Source organism: Bubalus kerabau, chromosome 15 (genome assembly GCF_029407905.1).
Source record: "Bubalus kerabau isolate K-KA32 ecotype Philippines breed swamp buffalo chromosome 15, PCC_UOA_SB_1v2, whole genome shotgun sequence".
In the NCBI taxonomy this organism is placed as follows: domain Eukaryota; kingdom Metazoa; phylum Chordata; class Mammalia; order Artiodactyla; family Bovidae; genus Bubalus; species Bubalus kerabau.
Genome location: NC_073638.1, coordinates 66,083,397 through 66,096,764, shown reverse-complemented (window position 1 = coordinate 66,096,764; position 13,368 = coordinate 66,083,397). Strand labels below are relative to the sequence as shown.

Below are 13,368 nucleotides of genomic sequence, written 5' to 3'. Positions count from 1 at the left end.
AAGGAAATGGCAACCCACTCCAGTGTTCTTGCCTGGAGAATGCCAGGGATGGGGAAGCCTGGTGGGCTGCTGTCTATGGGGTCGGACATGACTGGAGCTACTTAGCAAGACTGTAATCACCATCTATATATAATTATAAAAGCGTTTTCCTAAATTTTTTGAATTTTTGTTAACTTATAATGAAATCACATTTTTTCCTAGGAATTACTTTTTATTGGCTACATGATATTTCCTTCTGTTAATTAAGTAACCTCTCTTGTATTGCTACACATTTTTGTTGAAGGGTTACACTAACTTCAGCATATAATAATACAACTAAAGTTTTCCAAGTAACAGCTTCATATTTTTAATTAGTTATAAAGCAAAGACTGTTGAGAGAAGTTTTCAAAACTACTACAGTATATTAAAACTTAGATCTAAAAGGAAATGACTTTGGTTTTACTAGACCCACAGCATATTTTCTTTTGCTCATGTAACAGAAAAATATGCTATCAAAAGATATGACTGTCAACAACATGCAAGAATGTGAAATATTCCATATAAATATCTTTTTAGGGCTTCCCAGGTAGCGCAGTGGTAAAGAATCTACCTGCCCATGCAGGAGAGACATGGGTTTGATCCCTAGGTCAGGGAAATCCCCTGGAAGAGGAAATGCCAACCCACTCCAGTATTCTTGCCTGGGAAATCCCATGGACAGAGGAGCCTGGCAGATTATAGTCCATGGGGTCACAAAGAGTCAGACACGACTGAGCACATAATCACAGATACATTTTTATGCAATTATATTTTAAATAATTGTAAAAATATAAAGGATGAATAAAACTGTAAGGATGAGGAAGTATCAGGAAACTTAGTGTAGCTATGAAACCCACATGCAAGACTCTGCACAGGACAACTTCAAATAATCTTGTCTACTGAAAGGAGGTGAGCTGACTTTATACACCTTTCAGGCCTGGGAGTCCTGAGGATAGATGAAGATAAGATTTCTCGTTTTCATGAGATTACAGTGAAACATTTCTTTAAAAAAAAAATTTACCAACTACAAACTTGGAAACTGCAAGCTCAAGCTTTAACTATTGTTCTCTTTGTCTTTAAATTTCACGTTGAATACTTTTCTCCTCCCTCAATTCAGAATGCTTCTCATTTTCCACTGCTGCTGCTGCTGCTGCTGCTACCTCGCTTCAGTCGTGTCCGACTCTGTGTGACCCCATAGACGGCAGCCCACCAGACTTCCCCGTCCCTGGGATTCTCCAGGCAAGAACACTGGAGTGGGTTGCCATTTCCTTCTCCAATGCATGAAAGTGAAAAGTGAAAGGGAAGTCGCTCAGTCGTGTCCGACTCTTAGCGACCCCATGGACTGCAGCCTACCAGGCTCCTCCATCCATGGGATTTTCCAGGCGAGAGTACTAGAGTGGGTTGCCACTGCCTTCTCTGCATTTTCCACTAGAGAACCCAAAATACTGAGCATCTTTATCACAGTTGAAATAGTTCTATGTTGTCTGATCATCACTGATTATTATTAGACCTAACACTGAAATATTTTAAACATCTGAATTTAAAATGTATTATGTAGATATAATACAGTACACAACCACAACAACACAAAGAGGTACAAATAAACACTAACTCAATTTTAAAGAACTTGACAGTTAAGAAACCTTCATCCTGTTGAAGATAATCAAAATAAAAACTTACCACTATTTTGGCCAAGATGCCATCATCACTCGCATCTAAGGTAACCACAGCTTTGTCAGTCTCTATTTCACATAAGGCATCTCCAGCACTCACAGCTTCACCTACAAAACAAGACTGGGTTTGTTTTGTTTTTTAAATATGAATATTAGTTATGTGAGTTGGTGGGTATAAAGTGTTTAAACATGATATTAAGTATCAAAATACTCAACAGCTGTTTCTGGGCTGTGGAATGACAAGTAATTCTCATACTGTGTGTATGTTTCTGTGTGTTTCTGTTTATGTGTATATGTATGCTTTGTCACATTTTCCAAAAGCCCAATAATGACATAAGTTATATCTCTTATAATAAAGAAGTGATTACAGAGATTGTTGAGCAAATATTAAATCACATTTTATGGAGAATAGTAGGGGATGCATATCCTCCTCTGAACAAATCAATTCCAGACTCCACAGTCCTTTCTTTTGAATATATTTTGACTATTATTCCTTAAGAAAACAGTTTTACAATAAATACCACCTCTTTAACATCTTAAGCGAGTTCAGAAACCCTGCTGGCACAGAGCAAAAATGAATAAAAACATATGAAGCATGATGAGAGAAAATCAAAGACACAGCTAAGGTCAAATAAGAAATGTTTCTGTGCAACAGAAATGGTATGGATATTCAAAAATGCAGAGCAGAACCTGACCTGCTGGCTTCTGGATCTAAAAGCAGGTGGTACACAGGAAGGGTGATGCATAGTGGTTTTCTCTGGCGCAAAGGGAACTAAAAGCAGGGAACTACTCACATCGATTCTCTCCTTAAGGTTAGGGCTGGATCATGGCTCTACTTATAACAGGAGACTGATAAAACAAGGAACCCAAACCTCTGACTAGGACTATGACTTTAAATCAGAAGTGTGGGTGTAATAAGGTACTAATAAGGGAGCAAAAACTACCTGAAGACCAGGAACAGAGCCAAGCCACCCTCTGGTTCCATTAGTGCATCTGCCAGTATACCAAGTATCAACAAGCTCTAGCAACATCCCTAGACTGAGGGGTGGGGAAGGGGAGACTCAGGAACAGGTGGGAAGACATTGAAACTAAAACAAAAACATTCCCCTCAAAAGTAAATGGCAAAACAAAGTTCCAAAACATTAAGAAATTTAATGCCAAGAAAGAAAACCACAGAAATCAGGAATCGACTCAGAAATTCATTTCAGATGCAACTTGTTTAATGCAACCCACCAAAGATTTTAAAATAAGTATCTTAAGGATGTTCAGGAACAAACAAAGATAAAAGATCCATCACAAGAACAAGAGATTGAAAAAGAAAAATAATGTACAGAAACAAAACATTATCAAGTTGAAAGGGAAAAAAAAAACTAAACTGGAAATTTTAGAAATGAAAAATACAGTGAATGAAATTTTATAAAAAAAAAGTCAATGGATATGTTCTACAGGTGAGGTAGTGAAAGAATGATTTAGTAAATTAAAGATAGCTTCAGTGAACTACCTGGAACTTAATATGAGCAGACAAAAAGTTAAGTAGAAAAGAGCAGCTAGGACATAAATTGAGGCTGCAACATTTGTCCAAAGGAGTTCCAAGGGAAGAGATGGGAGAGAATAGTGGAGAAACAGTAACTGAAGAGATAATTGCTGAGAATTTCCTAGAGCTGAAAAGAGATATGTATCTTCAAAATGAAAGAGTACTAAATGAGTTTACAGTGTGGTGATCTATGATGTATCGACTAGGAGGGGATATAGGGAGTCTTGGAACTTGCTGGAAATATTCTGCATTGTGACATGGTGTTGGTAACCTGGATACATGTGCATAAAAAAATTAACTGAGCTTACACTTTGTGCAGGTAATATCTTGATAAAAAGAATTACTGCATACACGTGACTCCACATTGTAGATACACCGTATAGAAGTTGCATACAGTCAACAACAGAAACACAATCTTAAAAGCTATCAGAGGGAAAAAAAATAGATTACCTCACTGGAATGACAGACTGAGAGCACACTTCTCAGCAGCTGCAATAGAGTCAGAAGACAATGCAGTAGTATCTTCAAAAAGCTGGGGAAAAATAACTGTCTAGAATTTTATATGCAGCCAAACCACCATTCAAGAATGAAGGAAAAGTATTCTTTAAATACATAAAAGCTAAGAAAATGTACCACTTATTGATGAGCTACTACAAAATGCAGTTTATTAAACAGAAAAGCAGACAGAGGGGCCGCATGGCCGACGCAACACAAGCTAGCACAGGAAACAAGGACGCGGTAACTAGTGATCATTTACAAGGAAATGTCCGAGGGGCTAAAAAAGTTTACAACACAAACACTAAAAAAATAGCAAGATGGGCAAAGTTATTTTTGGCTTGATAAAACATACAGAACTTTGATATAGACAGGAGAAAAAAAATACTGGATACTTCTACATTCCACTGGCAAAATATAATTAAATATGCATCCTAAAAACTTAATGGTATATGCCAAAAAATATAAAAATGGAAATACAACCTACAGCATTCATAAAAGCAGGAAATATAGAAAATAACAAAATGTATTATCTAATTAAAGGCAGATGCATGAAAAGAAAAAAGCAAAGAATAAAAACAGAAAACACAAAAATGGCAGAAGTTCAAACATACCAGTAACTGCAATTAATATAAATGGATTAAAACCACCTACTATAAGAGATTATCAAAACAAATAAAAAAAATAAAATCTGGGTAAATGTTGCTTATAAGAAACAGACCAAAAACAAAACTAGAATAAAAAGAGAAAGAAAAATACAAAACACAGAAACACACCCCCTTGCATACCCACCAAAAATAGCTGGCATAGCAATATGAATAGACATACTCAATAAAAGAACATACAGGAAAATCTAAAATGCAGAAATAACAAATATGCTCTAGAAGTTCACTGTACTAAAACTCCTTCACTGAATACCAAGATTTTCACATAGATGGCTATAATATACCTCAGTTAAAATAGTTCAGAACAACCAATACAAACTATTTTAATGAAATAAAGTATCTGTTAGATATTTACTGAACACCTAATAGGCTCTCTCTGTCTAACCCCAGAGAGATTTTCCTACTTAACCAATATTTATTGAAAATATATTATGGCACTGAGTATTCAACAGTGAGGGAAAAACAAAAAACAAAACAGTTAAGATTTCTGACCTTATGAAACTTCATTACTATCTTGTGACAAATTAAGTGGAAATTACAGTGGGATTAGGTGAAATCAGGATACTATGGCAACATTCAAGAGGGGCATCTAATTCAGTTTTTGGTAGATGAGAGAAGGCTTTCTTAAAAAAAAGAAAAATCTGAACCTGAAAAGATGAGGAGGAGGCAATCTAGTAAAGGGGCAAGTGATCCAGGCAGAAAGCACAGCATACCCAAAGCCCCCCGAGGCAAAAGAGGAACAGGGACCTTCAAAGGATCTGGCCAATAGTACCTGAGAGAAGCTATGAGAGATTAGGCTAGTGAAGTAAGCACGAATCAGACCCAAAAAGGAATCCTGTCTGTCACTCAGAGAAAGCTGCTGTGCCAGAGTACACAATCTCACATTACTTCTTTATCTGACACATTTCAGGGTAGTTAGGACAGGCTACATTACAAATGGAAAGGAATCACATCCTAATACGTTTCTGTTGTAACCGTGGAAAAAATAACTGAAAGAGGCAACCTGGCACTTAAATCCTTCTTTTAGACACCCAGGAAAGAAATTCTGCCCAAAGGAAAACTGTAAAATAGTGTTTTGTCATTTGTGCTTGCCTGTTTCAAATTCCAAACACCCTTTGAAAATCGTTCACAAATTGTATCTCAGCCATAGATCAACCTAGATCATTTTGCTCCTATTCCTAAATCCCTAGAGTAGTTGTAATTAATCACAAGTTGCACTATGAAATGTTACACTCCTGCTATTAATTATTTTTTAAAAATGGGTTTTCCTCTATTTACCAAACTATGAACTTCACAATAGGAATAGGACGCACCTCAGGTGTTTCATACTCTGCCTCATTCCCCAGGACTCCAGGCAGTGCCTCATACATAATGAGTGTGAGATGAAAACATTTCAGGGAAAAACTGAAGTAATATCACAACTCCTCATTTCCTTATAAGGTATACATCAAACTGTCCTTTAAACAAAGGTTCAGTTCTACATTTGATTTGTAGCATGTTTCTGACATTTAAAAACTCATGTATCCTGTCTCCTTTTTATTTTAATTAAATGTACACCCATTCACAAAAAACAGACATATATATTAGCTATATGAGAGTCCTGAGAGGGAGATAAAATGTAAAGAAACAGAGAGAGGCGTCTAATTATGTGGTGAACTTTGCCCAGGAACCACAGCAAGGTTTAAAACATTGTATTATTATGTAAGGCACATTACCCCTAATATCACACAACTAAGGTTCTACATACACATCAATAATCAAAGATAAAGTGAACGCCAAAGAAGAATTTTGAGCCATGAGGATTCCAAATATACTCAGTTTCAGCCTTGGTCTACAATTTAGTGCTATAACTTGGAGAGCCTGCAAGGCACAGGAGTTACAAAGAGCTCTTCCAACACAGACACAGGTTTATTCCAAGCCCTGACACTTACTGGTTGGTAATTTTGACCAAGTTACTTATTAATCTCTCTCTGACTCTAAGGAAGATTTTGAATGTACAGCCATTAGGAAAAAAAAAGTCATGAAACTGCCAATGTTAACTCTTCACATACCTCTTCAAAAAGCACAACATCTTTAGATTAAGAAGTTAGATATGTTATGAATGACCACTGAGAACCAAGATTCATTCTAGTTCCCTACTGCGTGCGTACTCATCATTTCAGACAGATCATTCAACACTCGTTTAGTACATAAGGCATTCATCAGTAAGCACGGGTGTAGACCCAACAGTAAGATGTGGCTCTGTGCACAACGAGTTCAGTCTAGAGGAGAAGCCCGAGAGGCTGGTACAGAGCACCAGGGCCGGCGCGAGGCGACAGACGGCTCCTCCGCGGCCGCGAGGAGGAGGGCTGACTGGCTGTAGAAGGAGCCGGCGGCCTCGCCGTGTTCCTGTGCCATCGCCTCGCGGTGCGGGTCAGCAGCCGAGGTGGAGCGGGCCCGGAGCGAGAGTGCGGGCCCCAGGAGGGGCCAGAGCAGAGGCCCGCCCGGGGGCCGCTCCCCAGCACCGAAGCCAGCATCGTCATCATGCTGAGCCTTTGTCCCGGTGGGCGGCTGAGGACTGGAGTACGCGCAGGCAGGCGTCCCTTTCTCATTCAGATTCTGGGTGTTGTCCAGACCAGACAGTTAGTGGTGATCTGTATCAACTAAGCACATTCTATGACTTTGGCAAAATAATTCTGTTCTGCCGAATGTGAAGAATCCAAGTCTTTACTTAAAAGGTGTGTGTGGTGGTAGCGGCGGGAGACCAAGCAAGTCACCTCTACATGAACATTAAAGAAAACACCTCGTCTTAGTGTTAAATTGAACCATGATGACAACTATGATGAGAGACAAAAATAACTGTTTATCAACACAAATATTTACTAGCTGCCCCTATGTGAATGACACTGCGCAAGGCCCGATGGTAAATAATAATAAAATAGACCTGCTTCAAGAAGTTTCTAGTCTGACTGAGGAAGAAGACTAACAAGCAGGCCAAGAAGTCCCATCCAGTCAGTGCCCAGGCAGCCGTAGGATAGAAAAGGGGCCCCTAGTCAGGATTTGCCAACTCTTTCCACCACACATGAAAAGATACCATTTGTACGCCCCACGGCCCAGGCAACTCAACTCCTAGGCCATCTGAAGTCCTACTCTGAGGGCTGAAGGCATGAGTAGTTGTTTGAGAAGGAAGCTGCTAGGCAAAGTTAACCTCCCTACATCCCTCTGCTCTTACATTTTATTACTGCAATGCCCATCACACGTGTGGCTAATGCCTATTACACTGGACACTGCAGACACAGAACACTTCCATCACCACAGAAAGCTCTGCTGAATAACATAATCTATAATTCCACTCACCAACTCTAGAATCCTGACATAATACAAATATTAACAATAAATCTGAAATGCTATTCATAGTGATGAAATGTGATTCAGCAATAAAAGGAATGAATTGCTGATACATGCTACAACATGGATGAACTGCAAGATCACGCTAAATCAAAGAAGCCAGTCACAAAAGGCTTCATAAAACATGATTCTATTTACATTAAATGCCCAGAGAAGTCAAATTTTTAGAGACAAAAGCAGATCAAGATAGTGATAAGAGAAAGAAGTGACTGTTATCAAGCATTAGGGATTTTTTGGAGGGTGATAGAAATGTTCTAAAACTGGATTTTGATGACGGTTTCAGAACTCTATATATTCACTAAAAAATCACTGAATTGTGCATTTAAAATAGGTGAAGACTACAGTGTGTATATTATACCTCAAAAGCTGTTAAAATAGTAGTATACTGAAACAACATTGAAGTTATGTGTGAAACACACATTTAAAAATTTTTCCATTTTAGCATCCAAACATGTATACAAATCCCCAGAAAAAAACAGTAACCGAAGCCATCTACAATAAAAGCCAGAGACCCATTTAACTTTCCAGTAGCACCTGGTTAGAACAATTCAGTGATCAACTCATCCAAGACAGTTTTATTTCTGAATTCTATACACTATATTAGTTAGGTATAGTCTAAGGTTTGCTCAAAAATTGTTTGAAATATTCAAGATTCCCAGTCACATGACAGAAGCAAAGCCCACATGAAATGACAGTTTCTGACAGATAAAAAACACCAAGTGCGGCAGCAGTAACATGGCTGTAAAGCAAGTTCTACGTGGGTTCCAGATGTGGCCAAGTATCACACAAAACTGTTAGTATCTCAGCCTAGACTTGTTCCAGTGTTTCAGGATATGCTCTTAAATAGCTCAAGAAAGAAAACAATGTTTTTCATACTCTTAAATATGCTCTCACAATACGAGGGAACAAAAATATTTTCTTCCTTTTTGTTGTTTTAACAGATTTGACCTTCCAGTTTAGTTCCATTCAGTCACTCAGTCATGTCCAACTCTTTGCGACCCCATGATTTGACCTTTAAATTGATGAAAAAATAATCTATATACACTTTAAATAAAAATATCTGATGCACACTTCCCCCATCAAATAACAAACTTGAAATAAAAATGTGGAATTGCAGTACAATTCACCTTTCAACAGATTTGGAAATTGTACATTTTTGAACTGTTTCCTCTACTAACTTAATGATGCATATTCTTTACTTAATCCTCAGACTGAAATTAAGTATCGTAATATTCATTATGAAACTACTTTTCTAACACTCATTAGATCAACAAAGATGGGAATAATTTATATGCGGTATCATTACATGTTTCCATGTGATGATAATGGTTATCAGGAGGCTGTGACCACTTGGCTGTACAAGAGCGAATGGAAGTCCCTCACCCACTCCCTGTCTGTGAAATGTGCACTCTGCTTGCCTTCCCAGCCCTAGAAGCTGTCCATGAACATAGCCATGAGATAGAATTCTGGTGCTGAGATCACCTGGACAGTGTATGTGACTGAGCCCAGTGTAGGCCTCTGTATACTTTTAAGATTCTTGCTGGTGGTGTGCGGTTCAACCCAGCCTGTGGCCTCTCATGAAAGTCCCCTTGCTTATTAAACTTGGCACATTATCAAACTGGAGCCTCCTTCTTCCATTTCTCCCTACCCTCCATGAATGAGGCAGATTTCATATGACACTCATGAGACTCCTGAGGAGGTTATGAAACACTATGACTTCAAAAAAGAGAAGGAAACTGAGTTATCACAGAATTCTGAAGTCAAGGATTTATCTTATATATCATCTAGTTAAACTCACTTCCAGATATTTCATGGCAGAGTGGGAACCCCAAAGGACAAATCCAGGCCAGAGTTTTTTACACAGCACTCTTAGTGCCTTGGCTTACCACACACACACGTAACAGTTGTGAATTACAGTCTCCCATTTTCAAGAAATGTTAGTTTGTAAGACCCAACCGCCATCCACCATCAGATCATTAGCCTTAGCTTAAAAATAAATTAGATTCAAAATTAGACACATTATTCTTTTTCATGAAAAAAATTTCAATCCTCTTAAATGTCTGAAAGTTTAAACTCAGTGTTTTAAACAGTAACCATACAATAAAGATCTCAAGATAAAAATTTTTTTAAAATGTAGCTAGTGAGATAAAAATTATATAAAAAGTTTTCTTACAGAATATAAATGTTTTTAACACATAATGATAGAACCAAGTTGTGTATCAAGCACTAAACACACTAAGCCATATATAATCCTACCCATGTGTACAATACATAAAGAACTAAATTATGCTCACACACACCAAAAAAAATTCATAAAGGTGATGAACTTAAAAAAAGAAGCCAGTGAATTATGGAGAATCAAGGATTTAGACTTCTCTCTATTACTTATGTGTACTGGTAAACATTTCTCCTCAGCTGGTAGAACACAGAATTTTAAAAGCAACCATCAAGGAAACAGCCTCCAAGGGCTTCAAGTACATCCTGGCTTGTCCTATATGAAAACAGCACATGTAATCAAAATTAAAAAAGAACAGAATAATGAAACCGTTTGTCTCCTGGCTCTTCATCATACTCACCATATTCTAATGGCTGTGAATAACTTATCAGACTGCCAGTGAGCTGAAAGATCAAGAGATAAATGTGGTCCAAAGAACCCTCTTATCTATTAATACTTGCCCCTCAGGTCTCAAAGTGTGAAGAAATTTAACCTTTTTATAATAATCTTAAAAGGCTGGTCTGTGTCTGAATCATTATTTAATGACACCAACACTCTGTCATGCTGAATATGGAAACAGCCAAAGCTCTGTAATTCATCAGGAAAAAAGAAACTTAAAAATAGATTCCAACTGACTGCATTATTAATAAAGGTGGAACTTTCTTAGATAGTGATAATTACTTTAAAAGGTGGCAGCAACCCTGCAGAGTCAATGGCTCAAAATGCTTCCTAATGAAGCACTGTTTCTTTCATTTACATGACATTTGTCTTTCTCAAATTCTAGAAAAGTCTCTGTCAGGTTTTTTTTTTTGGTTATTACCTCTTCCTCATTCTTTCTTTTTGTCCTTGTGGAATTCTTCCTATTGGATTAGTAGAGGATTCTCATTCTATTCTCCATGTCTCAGCTTCTCTTTTATATTTTCTACTGCTTTATCTCACTGCTGCATGCAGACTAATCTCAGGTTGGACTTCACAAAAACTTTGTCAGTCACGTCTACACTTTAACCCAAACCTGAGTTTTACATTTTCTAATTTTGGAGACAATATTTTTCATTCCTAGAAGTTCTACTTGTCCTTTTCAAATCTGTCTGGATTGTGTTTGTCTTTTTTCATAGTTTCAATTCCTTCTCTTACAAGTTTTATCATTTCAAACATATGTTTTGATATATGCAGTAATTCCAATTAACTGTAGTTTTTGGAGGTCTAATTCTGCTGCTTGTTATGTCTAATGACTTTGGCTCCTAAAAGGGAGCTTCTATGTCAATTACTAAATTTGGAATTGTGAATTTGTGGTTAAAGTGGGACTTTATCTGGGAATCTTGTGTGAACTGGCTTAGAGACTATGTTTTCCAGAACAATGGCATCTGCCAAGTAATCCAGGAAGATTATCAGCCCAGGACTGCTTCACCTCTACTTGTGGGTTTCCAGAAAAGGCAACTACTACAAATCTGAACCCCCAAAGCCTCATAAGAAGAGGCCTATGAGAGAACATTTTCAACAGAGTAGGCATTTTAAATTCCAAGTCAAACAAATATATTTGTCTGTTAGCATATGGCTTTAGAGAGCTCCCCAGGTGGCTCGGTGGTAAGGATTTTGCCTGCAATGCAGGAGACCTGGGTTCTATTGCTGGGCTGGGAAGATGCCCTCAAGAAGGAACTGGCAATCCACTCCAGTAGGCTTGCATGGGAAATCTCACAGACAGTGGAGCCTAGCAGGCTACAGTCCACGGGGTCACAAAAGAGCCTTCTTGTGTCATTCCTCTCATCTCCTGTACTGGCCCAGCCCACAGATCCAAACTCCCGCTGCAAGGCCCATTCTATCATTTGTCTCATTGCCTTTCGAGCACCCCAGTCCTGCCCCTTACCCACAAGAACTGGGCACTTTTCTCTCGTACTTCCAAGCTTGTACTTCCACTTGCAGCCTTCTTCCCAGCCCCAACACTTTTGTCACTGCCATGAATGGCTCATTTCCTAGAACCACAGCACAGCCCTGTCATACTCTGAACTCCTGCCCACTGCCTAAACCCTCTCTATACCACTTCATAAGCACTAGAGTGGACCATTCAATACCAGCATTTGTCTGGATGACATCTGTGCCCACTGAATCACACAGAGACCCCAGAAGTCCTTTCAGGGCTACCCGCTGGGGTCAGTCCTCCCAGACCATGTCCTTCATTCTCAGCTCACTCTTCCCTCTTCCCTTTACATGTTTAATGCCTGGTTTATCATTTCTCAATCTGAGGCATAATAATGGCTACGGGGAACTCATATGGTCAATATCGCTATACATCTGTTCAACAAACCCTAATGGAAATTCAACTGTCCAAAAGTTTAATATGTTGTAGGAGGAGTAAAGTACAGGGAGATGGCTAAAGAAGCCATCCCACAGCCAATACCTGGTACATGGCAATGACAACAGAAACAAAAGAGGAAAAGAAACCAGCTGCCAGAAAAATAAAACGTCTCCTTCTCCAGCTTCCTCCACAGTAATTTTTCCTCTGTTCTTTTGTACCATGAGCACTGTAGCATCCTCATCTCTTTGGCCTCCATATACTTAGTCTTATTTTTTTAAGCACCATACTAAGTATTTAAAATCTGGCAAAATAATTATTTACAAGAATTACTGTAATACTTAAGTTGTATAAAAACAACTTACGTGATCATCAACAGATAAATGGATAATGATGTGAAATATATACATAAATACATTATTTAATGGAATACTACTCAGTCATAAAAAAGATGAAATTTTTGCCATTTGTAACAGCATGGATGGACCTTGAGGGTATTATGCTAAATGAAATAATGCAAAGAAAGATAAATATGATTTCACTCATACAAAGAATATAACAAACAAAACAAATAAATCAAACAAACACAGAGCCACAGACAACAGAATAGTGGTTACCTAGTAATCAGGGGAAAGGGGAGGGGAAGGCAGAGGACAAAATGGGTAAAGAGGATCAGCCACATGGTGATAGATGGAGACTTAAGGTTTTGGTGGTGAGCATACTGCAGCATAGAGAGAAGAAATATGAGTCTGTACACATGAAATACACAATGCTATAAACCAATGTTACTTCAGTAAACACATTCTAAAAAATCTGGTAAAATGGTTTCTATATAAGTAAGAGACGAATACAGCTTAGGTACTATTATAACAAATATTCTCTTACTAACAAGATTCAAAATTCACATTGAGCTTATAAAAAGCTGAGGAAAGAGTAGTTTCTCACTCCAAGTTATATCCCAAAGGCTACAGACTGTACAACTTTAGAAAAGATTAGCAGAAAAATCTCAGAAGTGATGACGAGAGTTAATAAACCAACTCAGAAACTTTTACAACTGCCAGCTGACTCATGAACAACTTTGCTCATCCTCCCAC

General features: G+C 38.1%; 1 protein-coding gene across 2 annotated transcripts in view; it reads right to left on the bottom strand.

Moving 5' to 3' along the window:
* Positions 1-13,368, bottom strand: part of PDHX (pyruvate dehydrogenase complex component X) — a 72,887-nt gene that overhangs the window by 35,683 nt on the left and 23,836 nt on the right. For both annotated transcript variants that reach the window (XM_055549304.1, XM_055549303.1), the window contains exon 3: positions 1,696-1,796. In XM_055549304.1, the coding sequence (XP_055405279.1) occupies positions 1,696-1,796 (101 nt within the window). The remainder of the gene's footprint in view (positions 1-1,695; positions 1,797-13,368) is intronic.